At 44.7% G+C, this 25,566-nt stretch overlaps 3 protein-coding genes across 7 annotated transcripts in view; 1 reads left to right on the top strand and 2 right to left on the bottom strand.

The window, feature by feature from the left end:
• Nucleotides 1–877: 877 nt before the first annotated feature.
• NIPA2 (NIPA magnesium transporter 2) lies at nucleotides 878–9,837 on the top strand (the record flags this gene model as incomplete). The annotated part of the gene is made up of 5 exons (XM_084254064.1): nucleotides 878–1,342; nucleotides 2,691–2,747; nucleotides 4,865–4,955; nucleotides 6,171–6,331; nucleotides 9,182–9,837. The coding sequence occupies exons 1-5, from the start codon at nucleotides 1,204–1,206 to the stop codon at nucleotides 9,835–9,837; spliced, it is 1,104 nt and encodes a 367-aa protein (XP_084110190.1). The 5' UTR covers nucleotides 878–1,203.
• LOC311183605 (PHD finger protein 10-like) lies at nucleotides 7,238–8,132 on the bottom strand (the record flags this gene model as incomplete). Its single annotated transcript, XM_084253149.1, is given in 2 exon segments — nucleotides 7,238–7,424; nucleotides 7,426–8,132. Coding segments are annotated over 2 exon segments (894 nt in total), but the record flags the coding sequence as incomplete, so codon positions are not given.
• Nucleotides 9,838–12,568: 2,731 nt separating the features above from the next.
• CYFIP1 (cytoplasmic FMR1 interacting protein 1) overlaps nucleotides 12,569–25,566 on the bottom strand; it is a gene marked incomplete at both ends in the record, with an annotated part of 57,490 nt that continues 44,492 nt past the window's right edge. For all 5 annotated transcript variants that reach the window (XM_084254477.1, XM_084254476.1, XM_084254480.1 and 2 more), the window contains 8 exons: nucleotides 12,569–12,733; nucleotides 15,364–15,511; nucleotides 15,984–16,222; nucleotides 17,005–17,099; nucleotides 18,112–18,184; nucleotides 19,479–19,609; nucleotides 21,629–21,719; nucleotides 23,874–24,017. In XM_084254477.1, coding sequence (XP_084110603.1) covers nucleotides 12,569–12,733; nucleotides 15,364–15,511; nucleotides 15,984–16,222; nucleotides 17,005–17,099; nucleotides 18,112–18,184; nucleotides 19,479–19,609; nucleotides 21,629–21,719; nucleotides 23,874–24,017 — 1,086 coding nt within the window. The remainder of the gene's footprint in view (nucleotides 12,734–15,363; nucleotides 15,512–15,983; nucleotides 16,223–17,004; nucleotides 17,100–18,111; nucleotides 18,185–19,478; nucleotides 19,610–21,628; nucleotides 21,720–23,873; nucleotides 24,018–25,566) is intronic.

Below are 25,566 nucleotides of genomic sequence, written 5' to 3'. Positions count from 1 at the left end.
TTGGCCATTTGGGAAGAAACTTGCCGTCTTTGGAAAGCCTCCGCTCTCCATCTAGTATTGGGGCTTGACCCCTCTAGCAGTATGTCCTCCTCATGTTCTCTAAAAAGTCCAACAGAGGGCCTCCCCTGGTGGCACAGGTGGTTGAGAGCAGCACTGTGAAGCTGTCCACAGTCTCTGCATCGCGGGTTTCATCCTGGCTGGCCAAATGCGGCCAGCCGGCGAGGGTCCCACATGGTGCGGCAGACCTCTCCTATCGCGCCCGCTGCTCCCCTCAGCAGTGTGTTTCATTCGGTCGCCTGTTCTGTTCCCCGCTCTGTTTCTGGTGAATCCTCTCACCCTCCCACGAATCTGGCCTGTACACCGGTCCTTGTACATATTAAAAAAAAAAAAAAAAGTCCAAAAAAAGTCCAACAGAACCACAAACATCTGTCTGTAGACTCATCCTCTGCTGAGAAAATAATGTGAAATCTGCCTTCTTCCTCTGTGCCCCAATAGGTGTATCTCATTAGAGGTTTGTACCCTTGACCACCTTCACCTGTATTTCCCCCCACCACTCCTCACCCTGTCTCTGGCAACCACCAATGTCTCTTCTGCGACTTCTGTTTTTAAAGATGGTTTTTATGTCATGATCTCATCTTTTGTCATAAATAAAAGAAATATAATTAGATTAGCATGAAATTTAAATAAGTGTATTTTTTAAAAAGATTTATTTATTTATGCATACAAGAATTGGGTTGTACGCCAGAGGTGTGGGGGCGGGGGGTGGGGGTGAGAGGATTCACCAGAGAGTGGGGAGCAGAACAAGCAGATCTACTGAAATACACTGCTAAGGGGAGCAGCAGGTGAGACAGGAGAAGTCTGCTGTGCCATGTGGGTTTCTTTCTGGCTGGGGATGGAACTCGTGCTGCAGTGGCTGGCGACAGCTTAATAGCGCTGTGTCTTTAACCCCTGTGCCACCAGGGAGGCCCTTTAAATAAGTGTATTATCAGTTGTAATTATAGAGAAGATATTCTTCCTTTATGAAAAATGGAGTAAAAATTGAATTACATGTGAGTGAGCTATCATGTTCGTTCTCTGAAACTTTTTTTTTTTTTTTTTTTTGCATTGTAGATTTGAAAAGTAGGTCATCTTGCCTCCAGCACCAGCAATTTCTCTGTTTTGTGATCAATGTGATTCACAGGAACTTCTTAAGTAACAAACGAAATGACCCAAGGGCGTGGAAAATATGACTTTTATATTGGTCTGGGATTGGCTATGAGCTCCAGCATTTTCATTGGAGGGAGTTTCATTTTGAAAAAAAAAGGCCTTCTGCGACTTGCCAGGAAAGGCTCCATGAGAGCAGGTAGGTGGTGCCCTGTGTGACTCTGAATGATACCATGTGTCTTATGTACTCAGGCTCTGTAACTGAAAATCTTATCTTCATTTCTACTGTGCATATTGAGCCTGTGCAAGAGCTTGTAGATGTTTGTAGAGAATCAAGTGTTGATTTGTAATGAGAAAAATGAAAAGTAAAGAGATTGTTTATGTTTAACGACAGTGGAAATAGGGACTGAAGCCCAGGTAGCATTTAGCCTTTTTTTTAAAATTTTGATGTATTTTCCAAGAAGGAAGGAAGAATAGAAGAAATCTTATTAACGGCTAGGATCTTCGTCTATAATAGAAGTTCTGGCTTTTATCCTAGACAATTTTCCTGATGATCTCATGGGTGGGAAGGAAAGACAGGACTTCCCTGGGTTGAAGAGTACTCAGTTCAATGAACTTCTAAAGGGTGATACAAGTTGTTTCTCCATAAACTGCTGATGAGTCACGAGACTGGGGGTAATTGACTGTCACTCTGATTTCTTCATTTGGTGCCTTCAGAACTCCAGCATTCTGTTGTGTTATGCTATGTGCCATCAGTCAGTCTGCCTCAATTCTAAATGTGGTTCTGACCTAATGGGGAGACCTGCTTTGGCAGTGAAAAATACCAACTTTTCCCTCTCCCCAGTGCCTTTTCTGTGACCAAACTTACTAAGGCAGTCTTGAAACAATTAGCCTTTACTGGAGTTTACGGGACAGAACAGAGTATTAGCATGCACTGCTTGAAAAAGTATATCCCTTATTCATGGGCGTAAGGCAGACATTGATTGTCCATGGTCAGTTTGCTTGCACTGGTTTTTCTCTTTTGAGCACTGGTTTGAGTACTGATTGCTTGATTTTATTATTAGTTTAGTTGGGAGGGAGTTCCAGAGAGAAAGAACGATGAGCATCCTTATTAGCCCCAGACCATGAGCAGTGCTCAGTCTTACTTCTGGTCATTATAGGACCCCATTCTCCAAGTGTGCTTCCTCATAAATGAGCTTCCCCACACCTAAATGACTTACCTGCTTTCAGACTAATTAATTTGAAGTTTGGCTTCTTCTTTTTGGTTCATTCCCTTTACTTTATTGAAGCTGAGTTTACAAAAGAATGAAGTATGATTTGAATGTAAGGATTAATTTAATTCCTTCACTTAACATTTTCACATTTCCTTTTCTAAGATAAAATATTATCTGAGAAACTCTGTCATATAATCATGATGAAACCTTTATTTAAAGTTGTAATAATCAACAAGTGAGATAACTTTTAAATCTGTCATTACTGAAAGTTGGCATAATTTATAGAAGAGTCTACTGGTTTTCCAAAGAAGTGAAATGATTTTTCATTCGCAGGTCAAGGTGGCCATGCATATCTTAAAGAATGGTTGTGGTGGGCTGGACTGCTATCAAGTAAGTATGGAGAATGTTGCAGGAAAACACAGTTAATATATTGAAATGTTTGCAGGTATAATTATAGTCTCCCCTTACTAGCGTATTTTAAAACTAAATCCTATTTTTTAATGAAAATAATATGTTGGTGCCAAATACAAAATATCCTAACTTGTGGCGTATAACTGAAGTAATTACAGTAAAATTTATGGTTTAAAATACACAGAATTGAAAATAAGAAAGGTGAAGTATCTAATTATAGGACAAGAATGGTGAAAATAAACCTCAGAATGCAGCATGATGTAAATAAATATAGAGAAGAGCTAAATTTATTTAAGTGGAAAACAAAGGTTAATTAGTATATGGTCAGAATTGACAAATTTAAACTGATCAAGAAAAAGAGAAGGTGGAATTGTTAGCGGTACTTGATTTAATCTCATGTTGTAGTTCAGGTGTTGTAGATTTTAACTGGATGAACAGTTTTGTTCCAGTAAGTATAAAAACTTAGGTAAAGTAGACAAATTTCTAGAAAAGTAAAATCTATCAAGACTGAAGAGGAAATAGAAAAGTGGAATATTTCTCTAAATAACATAATACTTCAAGCAAGTTAGACTTACCCTAGCAATGCAATGTTGGTATAACTTTGGAAAACCAATTACTATAATAGCCATGAAATTGAAGGAGCAGAATTACATGACTGTTTCTGTAAAATTCAGCAACTATTCATGATTACAAAGAAACCATTTCAAATAAATAAGTAAATATCCTTAATATTATAAAGGGTTTCTAAGACAAAACCAAACTAAATAATCACACAATTAGTACCAAAATAGGGAAATATTAAAGGCTTTCTTCTTGAAACTGGAATAAGCAAATGACCTTATCATTCTTTCAACGTTTTACTGGAATTTCAAGCCAATACAATAAGGGAAGAAAGGAAATTAGAAAGGAATATGTAAGTTCCTTTTGTGATAGTGGTTATAAAAATCCAAAGAATATATATATAGAGAGATTATAAAGATTGAGCAACATTGTTAGATACAAAGTAAACATGTAAAAACTCAGTTGTACTTATATATATCATCAACAGTTAAAAAATGAAATGTTTACATTGCCACCTGCTATACTTAAAAATAATGGGATACGCTTCATTATAAATCTGAGAAAAGATAGGGAAATGCACATTTAAAAGCATAATAAAGTAACCAGTTCTCTGTGAACAGCATAGTAATTGTTCAAATTTGACAACAGCAAGTGTTAAGGAGACTGGAACGCGGAGCTGTCATACACTGCTAAGTGAAACCTGGCATAACCATTTTGGAAAACAGAGAGATCAGTTCCTGCCTGGTATGCGATTCTCCAGTGACTTTTCAACTGATGAAATTCTTTCCTGATCGCACAGGCATCCTCTGTGATGTGGCTGTGACTCTCCTGTCACTGGCTTACTTGCCTTCAGATGTGCCAGACATGGTCTTGAGTAAGGGTTTTGTACTTGCTGTTCTCCTTTCGTGGGGTGCTTCCCCCAGACAGCTTGCAGTGAAACCCGAATCATAGCCCACTGGTCAGGTTCCCATCAGAGTGCTCTTGCCAGGTACCTTAGTCCTTCCCTCCCTTAGGTTTTCTTCATGGTACCGTGCGCACTGGACATGCACTTGTTTGTCTGTCTTCCCTCACTAAAATAGAAGTTTCATGAAAGCAGTGTTTTGGTTTTGCTGCCCTGCTGTATTTTCGGTTCCTAGAATGGCACCTGGCACATAGGTACCCGTGAAGATATTTTGGGCGATGTTTTTAAATAAAAGTAGAGTCAGTGAAAAAGACTTGAGACTTTCACTGCTTTTAATTGATTTGCAGTTGTTGTCCAAGGATATAAATATCTATTAAAATTTTCTGTTAAACTTACCTGCAAGCATAAATTAGATCTCTTCAATTAAAATTGTAGATTTGTGTCATTTCTAATTGGTGTGTACTTGAATGTTGATAACTTACAGGAGATTCCTTAGGATTAGGTGGGAGAAAATAAGAAAGTACCTAATATAATTGAAGTATTATGTAACAATATGTGAGTAAATGTAGACATTTCCATTTTGAGTAAATATGGTCATATCTGAGAGGTTTTTTTTTTTTTTTGTCCATCCTAGTGGGAGCAGGTGAGGTGGCCAACTTTGCTGCGTACGCCTTTGCACCAGCCACCCTAGTGACACCACTAGGAGCTCTCAGTGTCTTAGTAAGGTAAGGACATCACGCTTCTGGTGTAGAAGCAACAGTCGGCATTTCAATCTGAAAAACACTCAGTGCCATTTGATTACACATGGTCAGCATAATTTAAACAACCTTAAGGACTTTTTTTAATGTTGAATAATAATTTGCTTGTAAAAAGTTACCTTCTGTGCATGGTAAGCTGCCAGTTTGTGGGAGAAAGTTCCTTTTTGCTTTGTCTTGCTTGTAATTACAACCAGCAATAATTCTACTTTAATTTGAAATTTTTTAAATTCTAAGTTGTGCCTGTTAAAATATTGATCATTTGACACGTGTGCTTTTGTAGGTGACTGTTGGTGATGGATAGACTATACCCACTACAGAAAATCATTGATGGGTGGGATCCTGAACAGTCAGCCTGGGCACTTGTTTGGAAGGAGCGGTTACACACTTTCTATTATTTTAGTGGCTAGCTCAAAAACTAAACCCACAGTGAGATTTGGATTTTGGTTACTATTTCCAAAATCTGGCATTCTGTCATTTATATATATATATATATATTAAAAAAGATACATGTTATATAATTTTTCAAGATACAAGTAAGGAAGGATATATATTATGGTACATGTGTTTTACCTTTAATTTTTTGTGTATTTTGCCATTCTTAAAAGTTTACACTGTATTCTTAGATTTGGCTAAAATAAGCTATAAAGTATTAAAACTTGAGGACTTAATTAGTAGTCAAATTATAAAGAATTACATAAACATATTAAGAAGGATGCATCAAGCAGTAGGGATAAATTAAAGATGAACAAATTTTAACTATTGTCTTGGATGTAAAATAGTAATTAGGGCCTCCCCTGGTGGTGTAGCGGTTGTGCGCTGGGCTTCGAGGCAGCCCGCAGCCTCTGCAGCGCTGGTTTGTTCCCTGGCTGCCGGCGAGGGTCCAACAACAAAAAAAAAATCTTAATTAGGTAGTAAAATTGTACAAAGCCTTGCTGTATTGGCTTTCTACGGTAGAAAGATGGTCACTCTACTGGTTTGGTGTATAGTGATGCAGGCAGTCCCTGAGAAACTTTCATTTTATGAATGAGTGTGCATTTTCTTTACCTTAGCTCAAAGCCAGACTCTTCCTAAGTTCACAGTACTCTATTTTGAGTTCAGTAATTTAAATTCTGGGTTGCTTTGATATTTAATAATGAAAAAAAGTTGCTGATAATTTTAATGTTCTCCGTCTTTCTATTTTAGTGCCATTCTCTCTTCATACTTTCTAAATGAAAGACTTAATCTTCATGGGAAAATTGGTTGTTTGCTAAGTATTTTAGGATCCACAGTTATGGTTATTCATGCTCCAAAAGAGGAGGAGATCGAGACGTTAAAGGAAATGTCTGACAAGCTAGGAGATCCGGGTAAGAACTAAAAGGGAAGTTTATTAGTCCTACAGTATTTTACTTTTTAATCTTTAGCCACATAAAGAGGTAAGTTATTTTACCTGATCAGTGTTTTCCTCTCCTTGCCCTAGCCCCTAATTCCTTGTTTTTTCTAGTCTGTAACTGTGTCTCTAGACAATTTGCTTATGTTACTACTTCTTCCTTAACTTTAGGCATTACCTCTTCTGTCTGTTCAGTTTGTTTAAGGTGTTTACTTATTTTTACTGCCTGACTTCTTCATTGAGATAACACCAGTTGACAACATTGTGTATGATTTAGAGGTAAAGGATCACCCTCTTCACGTGTCATTACCACACCTCACCCACCATCAAGACACCCTTTGCCCTCCCCCCTCTGGTAGCTTTCTAGGGTTTGTCATTGGTTGGGCTTTATCTGACCGTTTTTTTTGTTTCTCTGTATTCTACATGTAACAAACACCATCCAATACTTTCTCTTCTTGACTGACTTCGCTTAGCACAGTCCCCTCCAGTTCTAACCATGGAGTTTTCTATACAAAAAGAGTTCATCTTTCTGTATAGTTGAGTTCACTACAGAACTTTCTTCTCGATACACAATACTTATCCTTTTTTGCATGACTTTTGATCATTTTTTGCTTAGTTTTTTATGAATGTATCAGAAATCCTGAAACTCTTCCCCACTGGTCTATTTCTCCTGTCACTAACTTACAGAACACTAGGTTTTCTTTTTTTTATTTTTATTTTTTTTTAAAAGCAGAAAAGATTCTCTTAAAAATTGTGCAAATACAGAAAACAAAAGCCAGCCCAGAGCCAGAGAGACAGAAAGCCGCCCAGGAGAGGGAGCGGGCGGCGCCGTCCGCGGAGACGGGAGCAGGCGCTCAGGGAGGCTGGGCGGGAGGGAGCCGAGTCAGGGGCTTTTTTCTTCTACCTTGTACCCGGGCACTGACTTGGACAGTACAGAACGCTTGGCAGCGTCTTTCCTTGGCGTTGCGGCCTTATCCTTGGGCCTCTGTCGTCCCTGGAAGGGCTCCTCCTGGCCGTCCGGAAGGCCGTCCCCCTCGGACACGCTGCCCGCGGAGCTGCCCGCAGCGCCCATCCTCAGCGTCGTCCGAGTCGCCGTCGCTGTCCAGAGCGGGGAGCTCAGGGTCCAGGGGGGGCTCGTAGAGCGCCGTGTTCAGCGTCAAGTAGCGCAGCTCGTCCGGCGAATACCTTTTGTAGTACTCCTGGAACTGGCCGGGGATGAGCGCCACGGGGTACGAGCTGACCTGGGTGCGCCCTGTGGGCAGGACCCTGAACCGGCCCCGCGGCACCTGGATGACATGTGTCTGCAGGTCGAAATAGGCCCGGCGCTCCTCCATGCGCTCCCGGTTCAGGTTGCTGTTGAATTCCGCTGCCTTCTTGGCCGCTTTCTTGATGTACTCGGGCACTTTGCTGGCCTCGACTTTCTGGGCGTTCTGCTGCTGCATTTGCGAGTACTCCTTGTTGTGGTAGGTGATGCGCTGGCGCTCCCGCTCTTGCAGGATGGCTGAGTACTCGGCGTGCTTGGCGGGGTACTCCTTGATCATCAGGTCAGTCACCTCATTGCTGCGCAGCGCCGTCAGGCCTAGGGTGCACTGAGTCTCGGTGATGACGTTCAGCTCTCTCAGGTAGAGTTTCTCCTTATGAGACAAATCACGTCGCTCTAAATCTGGGTACTTGCGCTTGAAGGAGGGCACGCCCAGGTACTCGGTGACCTCCTGCAGCATGTAGTACTCGCCGGACTCCTCGGGCGGCCACTTGTACTCAATGAGGCAGAACACTAGGTTTTCTTTCTTTCTTTCTTTCTTTTTTTTTTTTTTTTTTTTAAAGATTTATCTATTTGTTTATACAAGCACTGGGTATAGTCAGAAGCGCGGGAGGGTGAGAGAATTCACCAGAGCCAGAGCGGGGAGCAGAGCAGGCAGAAGGACCGAAGTACACTGCTGAGGGGAGCAGCGGGCGGCAGGAGAGGTCTGCGCGCCATGTGGGACCCTCCTCCGGTGGCTGGGGAGCAGCTGGGGATCGAACCGGCGCTGCAGAGGCTGTGGGCAGCTTTGCAGCTCAGCGTTCAACCACTGTGCCACAAGGGGAGGCCCACAGTAGGTTTTCTTTTGGAAATCTTTTTTGCCAAAGCATGTGTTTCAGTCCTCAGTCTAAACTGGTGTCTCGGGGTCTCTACCACAGTTGTCATGGATTTTATTTCACCAGCATCCTGGGAGATCCCCTTCAACTTTTATTTTTTCTTAGATCTTTTATCTTCTGATCCTGGGTTTGCCCCTTTGTTTTGGTTGAGCCACTCTTATAGGAGACAAAGACACAGAAGAGATTTTTGGGAGTTTGTGTATGTCAGAATATCTTCATTTTACTGTGACTTTATTGTCTGTCTTATGTTGATTCTTTATCTTTTGTATGTTGTCATCTTTTGTCGTTAGAAACTGTTAGGATATCCTCTGCTCTTGTCTGAAATTACCCACTAACGTGCTTAAATGTGAATCAGTTTCTGTCTGTTGTTAGATACTTTTTTTTTTTTTTAAGATTTATTTTTATTTATTTATGCATATAAGAACTGGGGTGTAGGCAGTGGTGAGAAGATTCACCAGAGACAGAGTGCGGAGCAGAACAGGCGGATCTACTGAAATACACTGCTGAGGGGAGCAGCGGGCGAGCCAGGAGAGGTCTGCTGCGCCATGTGGGTCGCCTCCCTGGGCAGGGATCGAACTCACATGGCAGTGGCTGGTGATAGGTTGATAGTGCTGTGTCTTTAACCCCTGCGCCACCAGGGAGGCCCCACTTAAACTTTTGACTAAATAGAAATTTTCTCTGCCTCTTCTAGGTTTTGTGATCTTTGCCACACTTGTGGTCATTGTGTCCTTGATATTAATCTGCGTGGTGGGACCTCGCCATGGACAGACAAACATTCTCGTGTACATAACTATCTGCTCTGTGATTGGGGCATTCTCAGTCTCCTGTGCGAAGGGCCTGGGCATTGCTATCAAAGAGCTGTTTGCTGGAAAGCCTGTGTTGCGTCAACCCCTGGCCTGGATTCTGCTGCTGAGCCTTATAGTCTGTGTGAGCACACAGATTAATTATCTGAACAGGGCGCTGGATATATTCAACACTTCCATCGTGACTCCAATATATTATGTATTCTTTACAACATCAGTTTTAACTTGTTCAGCTATTCTTTTTAAGGAGTGGCAAGATATGCCTGTTGATGATGTCATTGGTACTTTGAGTGGCTTCTTCACAATCATTCTGGGAATATTCTTGTTGCATGCCTTTAAAGACGTCAGCTTTAGTCTAGCAAGCCTGCCAGTGTCTTTTCGAAAAGACGAAAAAGCAATGAATGGCAATCTCTCTAATATGTATGAAGTTCTTAATAATGATGAAGAAAGCTTAACCTGTGGAATTGAACAACACACTGGTGAAAATGTCTCTCGAAGAAATGGAAATCTTTCTCTTTTTGAGAAGGATGTAATGTTAATATAGAATTCTGTTATAAAGTGAATTTGATTATCATGTGTCTGAGAAGCACTGTCCTCAATGTTCTCCAGAGACAATCTTTTTTAAGGGTTCGCTAATTGGGACCAAGAAATTACTTTTCTTATATTTAAATGACGGTAGCCCACTAAAATGACCTCAGTACATGGCCAATTTCTGTTGTTATTGGGGGGTATTTTAAAACTTTCCTTCACCAAAATCTAAATGCATTAATGAGTTTTAAGTCTATAAAAGTGCTTTATTTTTTCATTGGTGATGAGAGTCTGAAATGTACATTTGTCATCCCCGCTTCATCAATCCCTGACCATTTTAAGGCCTTTTTATTTAAAAAAGAATGAAATTTCTTAGCACAGTATCTTGTCACACACCTTACTTGGGAAAATGACTCCCAATTCAGTGATTTTAATTTTGAAAATGACAGTTTTGAGAATCTTAAGTTATTGAATGAATGAAGGAGGGCCTTTGAAGGAGGGCCATTTGAGGGCCTTTCTAGATGGCACCTAAACGAACCCACCCACCTGAGTCTGAGTTCCTGCTTTGCAGCCTGGATGGTTTTATTTCTTGGCTACTCTAAGCTTAATACCTGGAAAGTTGATTACCATTTTATTTCAACTTTTGTATTTTTCAATATATTTTCATGAGTTACCGTCATTTAGATCTTCTAACTACCCTAGAAGACCAGGGGGAGTTTCTTAAATTTAGCCTATAATAAAGAAAGTAAAGTTCTTTTCTAAGTCTGAATGCTTAGAACGATCTTAAAATGTTTGTAAAATATGGCTTCTTTGTACCAAGTATTTTACTTTAAGAGTTTGTTTAGAACTCTATGTATTTTGGTCTTTTAAAAACATCCATGAAAAATACTTAGTGGAAAACTTCAAACATGCAAAAAATGTACCATTGTACGGTGACCTCCAAGCAACTTCAGAACGATCCATTCATAGCAAATTAATGGCCCTTAAAAAAAAAAACCGTTGACCAAATTCGTGTCCTCGTGGGTAGTGGGAGAACACGGGCTGTTCCCAGGCCACTGCTTCCACCCTAGGTCATTCACAGTGGTTGACCTTGACCCTGCTCTATAACCAGCCACTGCCGGCCCCTCACTGTCCTTGTTTGGGGGGGGCATGGGGCCCTCACATGATGACTGATGGCATTAACATCTGACACAGCTCTCCACTGGATTTATCAGGGCAAAGTTGAGTCTCTAAGTTTCATGACATAAATGTTTTCCCCCATTATTTTTAGACTTTTTTTTTCTAATTGCCTCAACCCATGTAATTTTAATACCACAGATATGTTGTATATTTATGTACTGTACCTATATCTGTGCTTTGTTCAGAATTGAGTAAAAACCAATTTTCACCCCCTTGGGGGTAATAATTGCCCTAATCGAGAATGCACAGATTAATAATGATAAATTTTTAATTATCATCTCACAGCACTTGAAATTGTGTTGTACATAAATTTTTATTACATTTTATTGTGGTTTATAATTAAATCTTACAAAACTCAGTAATATGAGCTATTTAAATTAGTCCTTAATCTTAAATTTTCATCATTCTATACTTTCAGTATAGGGTGAGCACAGATAGTACCTCTTTATCTGTAGTAGCAGAATACTGGCCCCAGGGTTATTAGTTCACTTCACCTAAAGCAACATTTTTAGGCAGCTTTTTTCCTAAAAGAAAGAAAAATTAAAAGGGCCTCCCCTGGTGGCGCAGCGGTTGAGCGCTGGGTTGCGAGGCTGCCCGCAGCCTCTACAGCGCTGGTTCGATCCCCGGCCTCCAGCAAGGGTCCCACACACACACAAAAAAAAAGGGAAAATTAAAAAACAAGTACCATTTCACAGAACTCAAGGTTAAGCAGTACAACACATAGATTCTGTGATCTGTAGCAAGTGCGATGTTCCTGGACTTCAGTGCTGTTTCCAAAGGCATATGGACATTACTCCCTCTCTGGATCTAGTCTCTCTCCAGGCTGCAGGTAACCTAGACTCTGCGCTCTGAGTCTAGTGCATTCAGTCTGTGCGTTCAGGTAAGTAGAGAAACCTGCCCAAGTCCTGGGCACAGGATCAGAGGAAATGAACACTAGAGGTTTCATTAGTTTTATTTCTTTAATCTTTAATAAATCATACCTCACAATTTAGGTTTTGTCACAACTGGGTTTAGTTGGAGTCAAAGAATTTCATTCACTTTTCTCAAACACTGACACAAAAAAGGGACGGGAACAAGGACTTAGAAAAGATTATTCATAAAAGACACCAAAAAATTCCCTAAACAGAAGCAAAATAATTCTAATCAGCACAGGGTTTCATTACAATTAGCTGGTAGTAAATTTCTTGTTTAAGTCCATAAATCTCTCCTTGAACATTACTGACCCTTTGCTATGGGAGGAGTGGATGAGCCCAGCAGCACTTTATGACACAGCTAGCTTTTGGAACATTCCATAGAAAAATGGGAAATAATTTTGTAAGAACATGACAGCAACTATTAGCAGCCAGTAGTCTCAGTTTCTAATTACCAAAAGCATATACAATTTTAGTCTAGAAAAATAAGTCAATTTTATAAAATTAAGCTTTTAGATTGAAAAGCACCCCCTTGCACAGAGATACTGAAAAATAGCCCTAAAAATCTCACTACATAGTTTACGGAAAGGAAAACATGCCCTTACAGTTATTAAATGCAGTCAGTACGGGGAAATCTTCGAGAACAGGTGACTGCCCTCAGCTGCTGGCCAGGGACTGGTGGATGGGTGGCTGAAAGCAGCGGACGTGCTCCACAGGTGTGCTCTCCCCATCGCCTGATTTCAAGTATTTGTCCAAGATAGTGATTATCTCATCATTCAGAATCTGGAACTTGCGAATTCTCTCCACCATCTTCTTCAAAGGCTATCATAATTAAAAATCAGTATTTTAATATTTTCTCAAAAAATGACTGCAAACTTGACATCTACCCTCTTAGGCAGCTTACTGGGACAAGGAATCTATTTCTGCATTTGAACACATTTCTCTGTTGGTTTCATGCTACTAACTGGAGAGTCTTGTTTGTCCCATTTATACAGCCTTACTCATTCAACAAATGGGTATTAAGAACCTGTGCTAAAAGCTGGGAAGATTACAATAATGTGGTCAGTGGGGAAAAACCAGTAAACTAAGTTTCAGTGCTCTGTTTACTTAGGATGTTTTGACAGACTGTCCTATAATAGAACAGGGTAAAGAACACATACACAAAACAGCAAAAACCAAAAAACACGTGGTTTTCTAAAAGGATATGCAGGAGGTAGAGCAGAAGCCAGGACTTCCTCAGGCACGGGTTCCCACAGCAGCAGGGCCCGCAGAGCTCTCCGGGCCCTGCCTGAGCAAGACGGACAACGCATGCAAACTCCTCAGAGAGCTAGAACCCTCTAATTAGGCTAAAGTGGTCCCAGGTTACTAACAGCCCCCGTAGATGAAACATAAGTGAAAGTAATCAGAGAAAAGCAAATTAAGTTCAATCAAATAGTCTAAAAAAACCACAAAAAACAAAACTGAAGAGTTTTAGGTAACCCTACCAGAATTAAAGGTTAGAATATAAAATAGGGGGCCTCCCCTGGTGGCGCAGAGGTTGAGCGCTGGGCTGCGAGGCTGCCTGCAGTCTCTGCAGCGCCAGTTCGTTCCCCGGCTGCCGGCGAGGGTCCCACACACACAAAAAAAAAAGAATATAAAATAAAGGAAATAAAAAAGATACCTTCAGTGAAGATAACATTATCAATTAAGATTTGAAGAAGAACCCAATCAAATCTTTAAAATCATTAGCTACCTGAAGAAGGTACTTGGTACAGCCCAGAGAGTCAAGGAAAAGGTGTGAGAGAGAAAATGGCCCCTCAAAGATGTCTGTGCCCTAACCCCTGGGCCTTGTGAATGTTAATCTTCCATTGCCAAAGGGAAGAGACTTTGCAGATGTGGTTAACGTGGAGGATTTTATTTATTTTTTTTAAGGTTTGTTTATTTATGCATACAAGAACTGGGGTACAGGCCAGAGGTGTGGGGGATGAGAGGATTCACCAGAGACAGAGTGGGGAGCAGAACAGGCAGATCTACTGAAATACACTGCTGAGGGCAACATAGGAGAGGTCTGCTGTGCCATACGGGTCAGCTTCCCGGCTGGGGATAGAACTCATGCCTCATGCCTCAGTGGCTGCCGATAGCTTGACAGCACTGAGACTTTAACCCCTGCGTCACCAGGGAGGCCCAGGTTATGGATTTTAAGACTGGGAGCGTATGCTGGATTACCCAGGCGGATCCACTCATCCCATGAGCAGAGAACTTCCTCTAGCGGAAGCGGGACAAGAAGCAAGAGAAGTGATGTGGGCTAACAGCCAGCCAGGAAATGGCCCCCGTCCTCCCACTGCCAGGGAGCTGGATTCAGCCACCCACCCGAATGAGCTGGTAGCCTCCAGGAGCCCCATGGACACTGATTTTGGCCATTTGAGACGATAAGCAGGGAAGCCCCAGAGCCAGGTTGTACCCAGACTTTTGCCCAGAGAAACTGAGTTAATACGTGGGTGTGTTTTTTAAGATTTATTTATTTATTATTTATAAAAACACTGGGTATAGTCAGAAGCGCGGGAGGGTGAGAAAATTCACCAGAGCCAGAGCAGGGAGCAGAGCAGGCAGAAGGACCGAGGTACACTGCTGAGGGGAGCAGCGGGCGGCAGGAGAGGTCTGCGCACCATGTGGGACCTTCCTCCAGTGGCCAGGGAGCAGCCGGGGATCGAACCGGCGCTGCAGAGGCTGCGGGCAGCTTCGCAACCCAGCGCTCAACAGCTGCACCACCGGGGAGGCCCAATACGTGGGTGTGTTTTTAATCACTAAGTCTGTAGAGAGTTGTCATGGGGGTAATAGAAAATTGCTACGGTAGGGTGAGAGATGTGAAGACCAGAATAAGATCTAACATTCTAATCGTCAAGTCCCAAAACGAGAAAGGCTAAAATATTTGAAAAGATAATAGCTGAGTATTTTCTTGAATACAATTACAAAGAATACACAAAAAGACACAGAAGTTATTTTAAAAGCAGTTAAAAAACACTCTGGCTGAAACAAAGGAAGCCCGAAGACTAGAATAAATGTCATCATCTGAGAAGGCAGATGCTGGACAGCTCTATAAAGGGGAGCACCCAGACTCTTAGTGTATTTCAGTAGATCTGCCTGTTCTGCTCCCCACTCTTGTCTCTGGTGAGTCCTCTCACCCCCTGCACTCTGACCCGCACCCCAGCTCTTGTATGCATAAATAAATAAAAATAAATCTTTGAAGAAAAAACAAAGTGGGACAGATCTATGTACCTTGAAAAGGAAAAATAGAACGATTAATACATTACCCGCCAGCCTGCTTTACCCACCCCTTCCGGTTAGTATCATTTTGTGAATGAGAAGAAAATGTCAGCTGCCAGCACCTTCTGTAACTGCAATGGCAAACATCCCCAGGAAAACTTTAACTTCTATAAATAAAAGGCAAGCTCTTTGGTGAAACTTCCACATACCACGTTTTTGATAATCTCATCCTTGCCGTCGTGTTTCTGGACTTTAAGTAAATGGTAGCAGAAATCCAGCACCGCAAAGCGCCGCTGCTGCCCCAGCAGGACGATGATCATGCAGCCCGCCCAGTGCAGCCCGTCGCCGAAGCACTGCCTGGAAACGAGCAATCGAAATGGTGATTAAGAAAAAGTCAAAGTCTTTCACGAGTCCGTCTCCAGCTGTCAGCCAGAGGCCATTCGCCCCCACGCCAGTCCCTGCAGCCGCTGGGAAGGGCCAGGAAGGGGAAGCTGAGCAGCCGGTGGTGGTCCTTGGTTTGGTAAATACCTCGAGGGGGTCCTCCTGGTGCACTGTTTCCTGAACTTTCTTTAGATCATGGACCCTCCATGACTAACTTCATGAAGGTGTGGACTTTCTATCCAGAAAAATGCACACCCGACTTGCTTAAGTTTCCCTGGCTTCAGAGATTCCTAGAAGCTTAGTCCTGTGCCACATGTGGGATGTCAAGCAAGAACTGCTCTGAAGTGGTTTAAAGCAGCTCAGCAAGTTTCTGGCCCATTTCCAGAGGAATGTGGTCTTCTGTTAGCCTGATGCCCGCTGCTGCCCGCCCCCAGGAACACCCACTCACTCGACCGTGAACTCGTGTGTCCCCACAGGGATGCAGTAGACAAACTGCATGGCGCTCCACAGTCTGTGGAACTCGACGCACTCGTCCACATGCATGACCCCGTTGCTGGGCAGGGGCCCGCGCCAGATGGGGTCGTCCAGGAAGGTCCGGATGCGAGTCAGGATGACCTCAAACATGGACAGGCCGCAGCAGAGGCGCTCCTTGGTCAGCAAGTCCCCCTCTCTTGCTATTGCAATTTGCTGCATGAGGGATGGAACATTATGAATCATAGGAGGAAGCTGAAGAGCTGGAACCACACTACTCCAGTCCTGTCTCTGACTCAACATGAAACCATCTCTACTTGCAGAAAAGGATTTACAGAAACAAGCACCAACAAAATAAGTATGTCAGCTATTACCTACATGTCTTACAAGACTGGATATTTTCAGTCAAAACTGTTCAATACAATACAACAGCGTGATCTTGCTTCCAGGGGGTACTTGGCACACTCTGGAAGCGTTTCTGGCTGTCACAACCTGGCGTGGGTCTGGTGGCATTTAGTGGGTAGAGGCCAGGGGCAGGGCTAGACATCCCACAACCCACAGGACTGGCCCCCGCACACAGAATTACCTGGTGCAACAGGGCAAAAGCGCTGAGGCTGAGAAACCCTGAAGGATCACAGGTGACACTGGAGAGCGGGACTCTACCCTTACACCTTCCCCCTTTCTCAGAGACACCCACTTTCTTCTGTTCTTAAAAACCCATGAAAAAGCTTCCGTCGTGAAGGAATGGACAATAGAAACAAATACCCTTTATTGGGTACACCTCAGTGCAGGTGATGGTCCAGGCCCTTCCCACGTTTGGCTCATTCACACATCACAACCACCCCACGAAGAGGCCCTGTTCTGACCCTGAGAAGCAGCCTATGGGGCTGAGTGGCCTGTCCAACCTCATGAGGCCTCCCCCACACCTGGCCTCAACCCCACCATGGCCCAATGAGGACGCCCAATGGCGCCAGTGACAGCGGTCACGGCATGCATACCTGAGGGGTCCCCAGTCTTTCGATTAGGGGGACCAGATGCAGTGGGGCGTACTTTGATTCTAGTCGTTTCATCTTGGCATCGAGTCTCTCTCCCTCTGCAGTGGAAAACATATTTTATACTCTTCCTGTGTCTGAAAAACTATTGCAGAAGTTTAATTTTATCAAAGCAAAGTAATGAAGAAAAATTTTTAAGTGAATGTATATGCAGACTCTACATTAAAACCTTTCTAGACCTGGCTCATTCGATATTTTAATTCAAACTGATGGAAAGGATTATCTGCTTAATAGTCACTGTTCAAAAGTTATTGAAAACCAGAAGTAATCAATACCCATCATCTCCTGAAGGATGACCAATGCCACCACTTTTTTTTACAAGAGACAGCATTTCTGTCCTAAATATTTCAGCAATTCCAGGGCCTCCCTGGTGGCACAGCGGGTTGGGTGCAGCGCTGTGAAGCTGTCTGCAGCCTCTGCAGCACGGGTTCGATCCTGACTGGCCGGCGAGATACTCACATGGCGCGGCAGACCTCTCCTGTCTCACCCGCTGCTCCCCTCAGCAGTGTATTTCATCTGTCTGCCTGTTCTGTTCCCCGCTCTGTCTCTGGTGAATCCTCTCACCCCCCCCACACATCTCCCCTATATCCTGGTTCTTGTATTCATGAATAAATCTTTTTTTTTTAAAGATTTATTTACACAAACACTAGGTACAGTCAGAAATGTGGGAGGGTGAGAGAATTCACCAGAGCCAGAGCGGGAAACAGAGCAGGCAGACTGACAAAGTACACTGCTGAGGGGAGCAGCAGGCGGCAGGAGAGGTCTGCGCGCCATGTGGGACCCTCGCTGGCGTCCAGGGATTGAACTGGCGCTGCAGAGGCTGTGGGCAGCTTTGCAGCCCAGTGCTCAAATGCTGCGCCACCGGGGAGGCTATGCATGAATAAATCTTAAAAAAAATTTTTTCAGCTATTCCACATTCATTTGAAGAGGCCTAGAGATGCTCTTCCAGTTACTCCCAGTGATGGCTAAAGAGCACCAACCTCAAACATGCTGTCAGTGCCCTGGCCGCACAGACCATGCACCTGTACCTCCAGGTCCGAGGGGCACGCTCACCTTTCACATGTACCCGCGGCAAGATGTTCTGGAAAGGGGCTGCGTGCAACAGGTCACACACTTCTTCTAGAGACTAGAACAAAGAGAGAGATCTTGTGAGGAAGCTTATCTCACAGCACATGCGCCTCTGGTGCAAAGAACAAGGCGCATCTTGGCACTGAGTGTAAAGAAACCCTCTAGGAAGCACTGTCTGACAAAACCCTCCGGAATGGTGGAAATGTTCTTTGTATGTGCTGTCCAGTACGGTACCCACCACCCACATGTGACCACTAAGTTCAGGAGTGGTGGGGGCCAGTTGGGGTCTCCATGGTGACAGGATCTGCCTAGCAACCCCGTGACAGGAGAAAATTGAGAAAGGCAGGTCCTGATGGGAGGTGGTCAGCTCTTGGACGTGTCCACAACCAATCTCAGACCCCCAACAAGTGAGCCAGCGCATTTTCCCTCTTCATCTGTGCCAGTGGTAGCCTGTCCAGCCCCTGGGGCCCCAGCGGCCTGGCATGCCCTGAACTGTGCACAGGGCTCCCCGGCCCCGGTGGGCACAGAACATACCCCTGCCTCTGCCAAAAGTGGAGGCCCTGAAAACAAGAGGCTGCTTTAAGAAGCAACAGAGCAAAGATCTCCCCAAGTAGGTCTAAAGGAGCAATGTGATTCTTACTGAAGTGCCAGTGAGCTTTTTCAACACGCTTGGCAAGATTCTCAAACTTTCCAGGCAGAGCAAAGATCACTGACAGGCAATAAACATGAAGAAGAAGGTAGGGAACATGTTATCTAGACTAACATCAGTGGGTCTCCCTGGTGGTGCCAGGGATTAAGCACCGCACTGTGAAGTAATCCGCAGCCTCTGCAGCATGAGTTCGATCCCCAGCCAGCCAGGGAGCTACCCACATGGCGCAGCAGACCTCTCCTGACTCACCCGCTGCTCCCCTCAGCAGTGTATTTCGTCAGTCTGCCTGTTCTGTTCCCCGCTCTGTCTCTGGTGAATCCTCTCACCCCCCACATCTCTGGCCTGTACCCTAGCTCTTGTATGCATAAATAAACAAATCTTTAAAATAAATAAATAAATAAAAAGACTTGTGTCAGAGCCATAAAGAGAGACAACATGTTTTTATGTGGCGGACATACATGTGGACCAATGGATGTGGCAGAAAGTCCAAAGATAGACCAGGGGATCCACAGAAAGTAGGCAAATAACAGGGTGACCCCAAGGAAAGGGTGGGGGGCCTTCAGCCACTGGAGGAAGAACAACTGGTTATGTCAGACAGAAAAATGAAACTTCCTCCACATCTCACCTTACACACAAAAGCCCTTACCGAAAGGATTATAAACATCAGCACCTTCTGCCCTGGGCTTGGGGGCTGAGCACTCACCAGGCTCTGCTCAATGAGGAGGCAGAAGAGGACAGCGTTGCCCACCTCCCGAAGGTTCTGGAAGCACACCGTCTTTAGCTCCGCGTACTCAACAATGTCCTTGAGTTGGTGGTGGAAGAACTCCAGGATGCCTGTGGTAGCAGAGTGACCATTGGGGTGGGGAGGCTTGACGGGGCTGAGCCGCAGAAGGGGCAGCTGGGGCCCATAACAGGGAGCTCGTGTGCTGGGCAAGTGACATTCGCTGGGCCCTGCCTCGATGCTCAGAGACGGCCACAGCCCGTACCTCAGCACCTTTCCTGAAACTGGGCCTCCATTCCAACACCTCTTTCTCTTTTAACATTAATCTTCCAGGGAGGCACCCCATTACAAGAATAAATGAGACTCCAGGCGCGCAGACCTCTCCTGCCGCCCGCTGCTCCCCTCAGCAGTGTATTTCATCGGTCTGTCTGTTCTGTTCCCTGCTCTGGCTCTGGTGAATTCTCTCACCCTCCCACGCTTCTGACTGTACCCAGTGCTTGTATAAATAAATAAATAAATCTTTAAAAAAAAAAAAAAAATGAGACCCCAGCAGAGAAGAAAAGTCATTGGGTAAAATTCAATAACCCAAATGCAATACCCACGCAGGAGGGGAACGACCTAATCTGATAAAGGATATTTACAAAAAACTGCACACTTTCCTCCAGAGCTCCAGACCAGAACGTGTCTTCACACCATTGTCCTGGAGGCCCTGGACATGGTAATAAGGCACGAAAAGACACAAGGCCTAGAGACTGGGAAGGAAGTCAATATTCCTGACTCGATCTACACTCCCAGCGATGGTCCAGTCAAAAACCAACACACTGACTCCACAACTCATATGGTCATGCAGAAAAAAAATCAAGAACCACCAACAGAGCCTGAAAAGAGCAAAGATGGAGACAACAGATATCAAATCCTCAGCCCTGGTTCAGGCTGAATGCCTGTTCTGAAAGGACTCCTGGCCTGTCTGCACGAGAGGCGGGTTCCTTTTCGCCACGGCCCACGTGCCCCACCTGCCTCCTGCGTCCCCCACTTCTCAGCCTGGTCCTGGTGTAAGCTCGGACCCCAGCAGGGAGGGAACATTCCTTCCTGTGTGTCACCCCCCCAAGAAGTGTACGAGTGGGAGCACTACCAGCGACAGGGCTCTCCACGTGCAGTCTGCTCTGCTTTGCGCTGCTAGCCTTGCGCTGCGTGGGGCGACGGCCAGGGAAGATGTGACGGGCAGCCCCACAGTCCATAGCTCTGCCCTAGACTAGCTCTAGATGGGCTTCAATGGCTTCGTCTTGAACATTTAACTTTCCACCTCTCATCTAAAAGTGAACACCAGTTTCATTATCCCAATGAGACTCACCTACTTTCTGACAATGCAGTGGAATTAAATCCTAAGCAAGCAATCTGAGGACTATTTCCTTTCACCGTGGCTGAGGGGACCTCTCATTGTCTCTTCAAACACCACCATTATCAATCCCAGTGCATGCTGGGAGCTGGACCAGGCTGGTGGACCCCTCATCAGATGGTCTCCCATCAGCCACCCCCAAGTGGGCCTGAGTCACCTAACAAGCTAAGGCTAAAGTATACTACTTTTCTTTTTAAGAAAATGTTACAGGGGCCTCCCCGGCGGCACAGCGGTTGAGTGCTGGGCTGCAATGCTGCCCACAGCCTCTGCAGCACCAGTTATCCCCGGCTGCCGGCAAGGGTCCCACATGGCGTGCAGACTCTTCTGCCGCGCCCACTGCTCCCCTCAGCAGTGTATTTCGTCAGTCTGCCTGTTCTGTTCCCCGCTCTGGCTCTGGTGCATTCTCTCACCCTCCCGTGCTTCTGACTATACCCAGTGCTTGTATAAATAAATAAATAGATAAATAAATAAATAAATAAATAAATAAATCTTTAAAAAAATTTTTTTCAATGAGCATTTAAAAGAAAAAAAAAAGTCACAAAACTAATGGCAGTTTTGTTGAGACAAGGGTTCCTGTAGCCCAATTTCATGACGAGCGATACTTTCTGAGATGACCTAGGATAGGTACACGCAAGCCTTGGCAGGCAACATGGGCCTGGCACTGACTTCTTTTCCTGGGGCCTGTTAACGCTCCCCCCTCTCCAGGGGGAGGCTGGGGCCTGGCCCTTGTACTCACCAGGAGAGCCATACTCGTGCCGGGGCAGCCGGCAGATCTTGGGCATCACCTCCATCAGCGTCTTCACATACTGCAGGATGGTGCCTTGCAGCTGAGGGAGACACAGGTGTCAGGGCCAGTCACCACTGTCAGGAGCTTGTGGCCAGCGCGTGGTGAGGGCACAGTCACCACCAGGACTGAGAAGCGCCCTGGCTGGGAAAGGAAATCCTACCCACGGAAAGATAGCAACCTCTGCCAGGGTGACGACACAGCTCACCAACCATACGCCCTAAAACACACTCCTCCTCTTTTAGGGGGCAAGGGGTGACCGCAGGTGGGCAGGGCGCTTGGATGAGCACAGAGGCCCAGGGGAGCCACATGCTACTGTGGGTTCCAGATGCCTCTGTTGGGTGTGGTCCAGTGCCAGCCTTGAACCACATCACCTGTGCTCCTAACATCTTCCAAGTTACCACGTATTTGGGGACTGAGGCTCTGGCTGGGAGTCCTTCTGGGCCGGGGGGTGTGGGTGGTTAAAGAGTCCCCACTGTGCCAAAGAGTCAACTCTTCTACATTCTAATTGATTTCTGATCCTGACCTACATGGTTACAGATGTGCAAGCTTCTCAAAATTCCACCAGCCTTTGCTTTACTCTCTTCATGACCATATCATTTTGGATGGACAGCTGCTTTAAAGAGGTTGCCAGAAATTCAGTCTCAAGGTTTCTCTTGGCTACTATGTGAATCACAGGAAAGATAAGAAAAATCTATATTTGGCAATAAAGTCAAAGATGTGGGCTTAGTCATGGAGAGATGAGTAATGAAAAAAAATAAAGATAAAGATTATATGAAGTTCTCTCCTAGTTAATAGAAATAAATCACCTATAGAAGACTAAATCTAGGGTCTCCCCTGGTGGCGCAACGGTTGAGTGCTGGGCTGCGAAGCCTCCTGCAGCCTCTGCAGCACCGGTTCGATCCCCAGCCACCGGCGAGGGTCCCGCATGGTGCGACAGACCTCTCTAGCCGTGCCCGCTGCGCTCCTCAGCAGTGTATTTCGTCAGTCTGCCTGTTCTGTTCCCCACTCTGGCTCTGGTGAATTCTCTCACCCTCCCGCGCTTCTGACTGTACCCAGTGCTTGTATAAATAAATAAATAAATCTTTAAAAAAAAATCTAGAAATGATTCTCTTTCCCTTTTCAAAAAGACTTAAGAGATTTCTAAGGGGCCTCTGTGGTGGCACAGGGTTAAAGTCTCAGCGCTATCAAGCTATCATATCCACTGTGGCATAACATGAGTTCGATCCCCAGCCAGGGACCCACATGGCACAGCAGACCTCTCCTGTCTCGCCTTCTGCTCCCCTCAGCAGTGGGTTTCAGTAAGTCTGCCTGCTCTCCTCCCCAATCTGTCTTTGGTGAATCCTCTCACCCCTCATACCTCTTGCCTACACCCCAGTTCTTCTATACATAAATAAATAAAAATAAATCTTAAAAAAAAAATTTCTACACATAACTTCTGACCTCAACCTAAAGTCAAACAGAAGAGTGTCTGACTCCTCGGCTCATGACCTAATGCTTGGCCCCCAGGCAAGGGGCACATATCGTTCACCTCGTCGATGCCAGTCAGCTGTGCTGAGGTCAGACGCTTTGCCAGCAGCAGCCCCCTGCCCAACCACCTACCCCTTCCCCAGAAACAGCTCAGAGCTCCGTGTGTACTGCTCCATTTCCCTCAGCAAAGGTATTTCTTTGAAATCTGTGTTTTAAGAAAACTGATATTTCAGAAATGGAAATGGGAATCTTCCCAGAAATGTCTCCTTCTACGCACTCGCTGACTGAAATGCAGCCTGGTTTCTACCTTCTATCTCTAGAGCACAGTTTTTTTTGACAAGTCTGGGCAACAGCAGTGTTTCTTCAGAAAAGTGGGGGAAGGGTAGGAGGGGGGATACTTCTATGTAAAAATGCAGTCTTTTCTTACAAGTAAGGCAATATTGTGGTTAACTTGTCTGAACGAAAATAACATGGATCCGTTCTCATGAACTGAGAAAGATGGAGGAAAAAAACAAATGATTTAGGATCAGAAGCACTTAAGAGTTAAAATGAGCCCCTTCGATGTTAAAATAAAAAAAATGGAAAAAAAAATTTTAAATTACAAAAAAAAAAAAAGGGACCCTTCATCAGTTAGAAGATCACAGAGAAGTCTGGCCTGTTCCCTGCCCCCTCACTCTGATAAATCCAAAGCTTTGTGGTGGAGGAAGGGCACTCATGGGACACGTACCAGGCTCTTGACAACCTTGAGCAGTTCCTCCATGACCACGGCGATGCCCTGGTAGCCCAGCAGCCTACAGATGACCTGGAAGTGTGGAGGCCCCACAAAGTTCCGGTAGCTGCCATAAATGCTGGAGTAAGCCAGGTTCAGAGCCTGGGGACAGAGAACAAAAGTGCCTGATGAAACCTCCAGCTTTCAACATAGTCCCTGCACATGTGAAGATGAAGACCACTGTTCCCAGGTCAACACACAGAGCCCTGCAGTGGAGGAATCCAGAGAACTTATGTCTAAGGCTGCCCTCCCTGCTAGGTTTGTCTTCAAGCAGTTATGAAAAACAGCTTGCTAAAAACAGAAAAAAGAAAGTAAGTATTTATCTCCCTCCTCAGCGCTTCTTTCACTGCATCTCACAAATTCTGATATGTGGTATTTACATTTGTTCAGTCCAATGTATTTATTTCCCTTGAGACTCGCTATTTGACCCATGTATTATTTAGAAGTATGTTAATTTCCAAGTATTTGATTTCCTTGTTATCTTTTTGTCACTGATTTCTAGTGTGATTTTGTTGTGGTCCGAAAACCTTCTCTGTATCTGCCTCACATACACCGCTCAACTCTGACACCATGTTTGGGCATCCTGCCTTTTTCTTTAAGAAGTATCAGATTACATGCATAAAATGCATGGCAATGTGAATGTCACTCAGCTGAACTTCTGTTCAAGTTCAAACAATCTAACAAAAATACCAGTTGGGTTTTAAGAATAGAAATGACACATTTTTCAAACAGGCTAAAATCTGTTACATCTCTGAAGTTCAAGTTCAGTCATAGGTAGTTGCTTTAAAGTAACAATGAAATGCAATTCAGTTCATCTTTCTTTTCCCTGAAATCAGCACCTGCTCTGTAGATGCCTCCAGGTACACACAGTTGTGAACATGTACCCAGGCCCCCCAGGAACTGGGGGCTCACTGCAGCAACTTCCTGTAAGCAGAAACCTGGCTGTCTGCTTCCTGGAGGAAAACCCTGCAGAATGAAAAGGTGTTCCCTGAGCCTTTAGCACCACAGTGAACACACAGATACATCAGTGCTGGTGTGGGAAACCCATTCAGAACCAACCCCATGAGCCCCCCTCCCCAGGAATGCACCCCTCTAGAAACCTGGGGGGGCTGGCCTCAAACCCCTTGCCCAGGTGCTGTGCAGACCCAGGGTAAATCACCAGGATAGACCTTTGCTCAAAGGTCAATGCTTCATGACTCCTTGTGACCCTCTCCAAATGCTGGGGGGAGGGGTGTAAAGGGGGAGGTGTGAAGGGGAGGAAGCAGGAAGCAGAGCAGGAAGAACCACCTAACTTCTCAGTTCTGCCTTCCCTCGGACTTTATCATTACTTTATCAGGGTGTAATGAAAACTTGCTCTGCATTCATGCAGAAGGGCAGGATTAAACATTTCTGAATCAAGTTTATACCAAATCTTCCAGTTATCAGGTATCCAAGAAATGCTTATCTTAGTCTATATGTTTTTATAAAAACACAAAACTTCTTTTAGTTCCAAGGAGCTAAAACACTAAATTTTAACTTCAGAAGGGCGGCATGATAGAGCTTATTTTAATCCTTTAAAAAAGGTTCTAACTCATGCCCCTTGCAAGGGGTGGAGTAGGAGGGTGCAGCCCTGGATACACCAGCCTGAACTGGAGCAGTTTGCCCACTTCCA

Source organism: Talpa europaea (genome assembly GCF_964194135.1).
Source record: "Talpa europaea genome assembly, chromosome: 14".
Taxonomy (NCBI): Eukaryota; Metazoa; Chordata; class Mammalia; order Eulipotyphla; family Talpidae; genus Talpa; species Talpa europaea.
The sequence above is the reverse complement of the archived record's forward strand: the minus strand, read 5'-3'. Positions and strand labels throughout refer to the sequence as shown.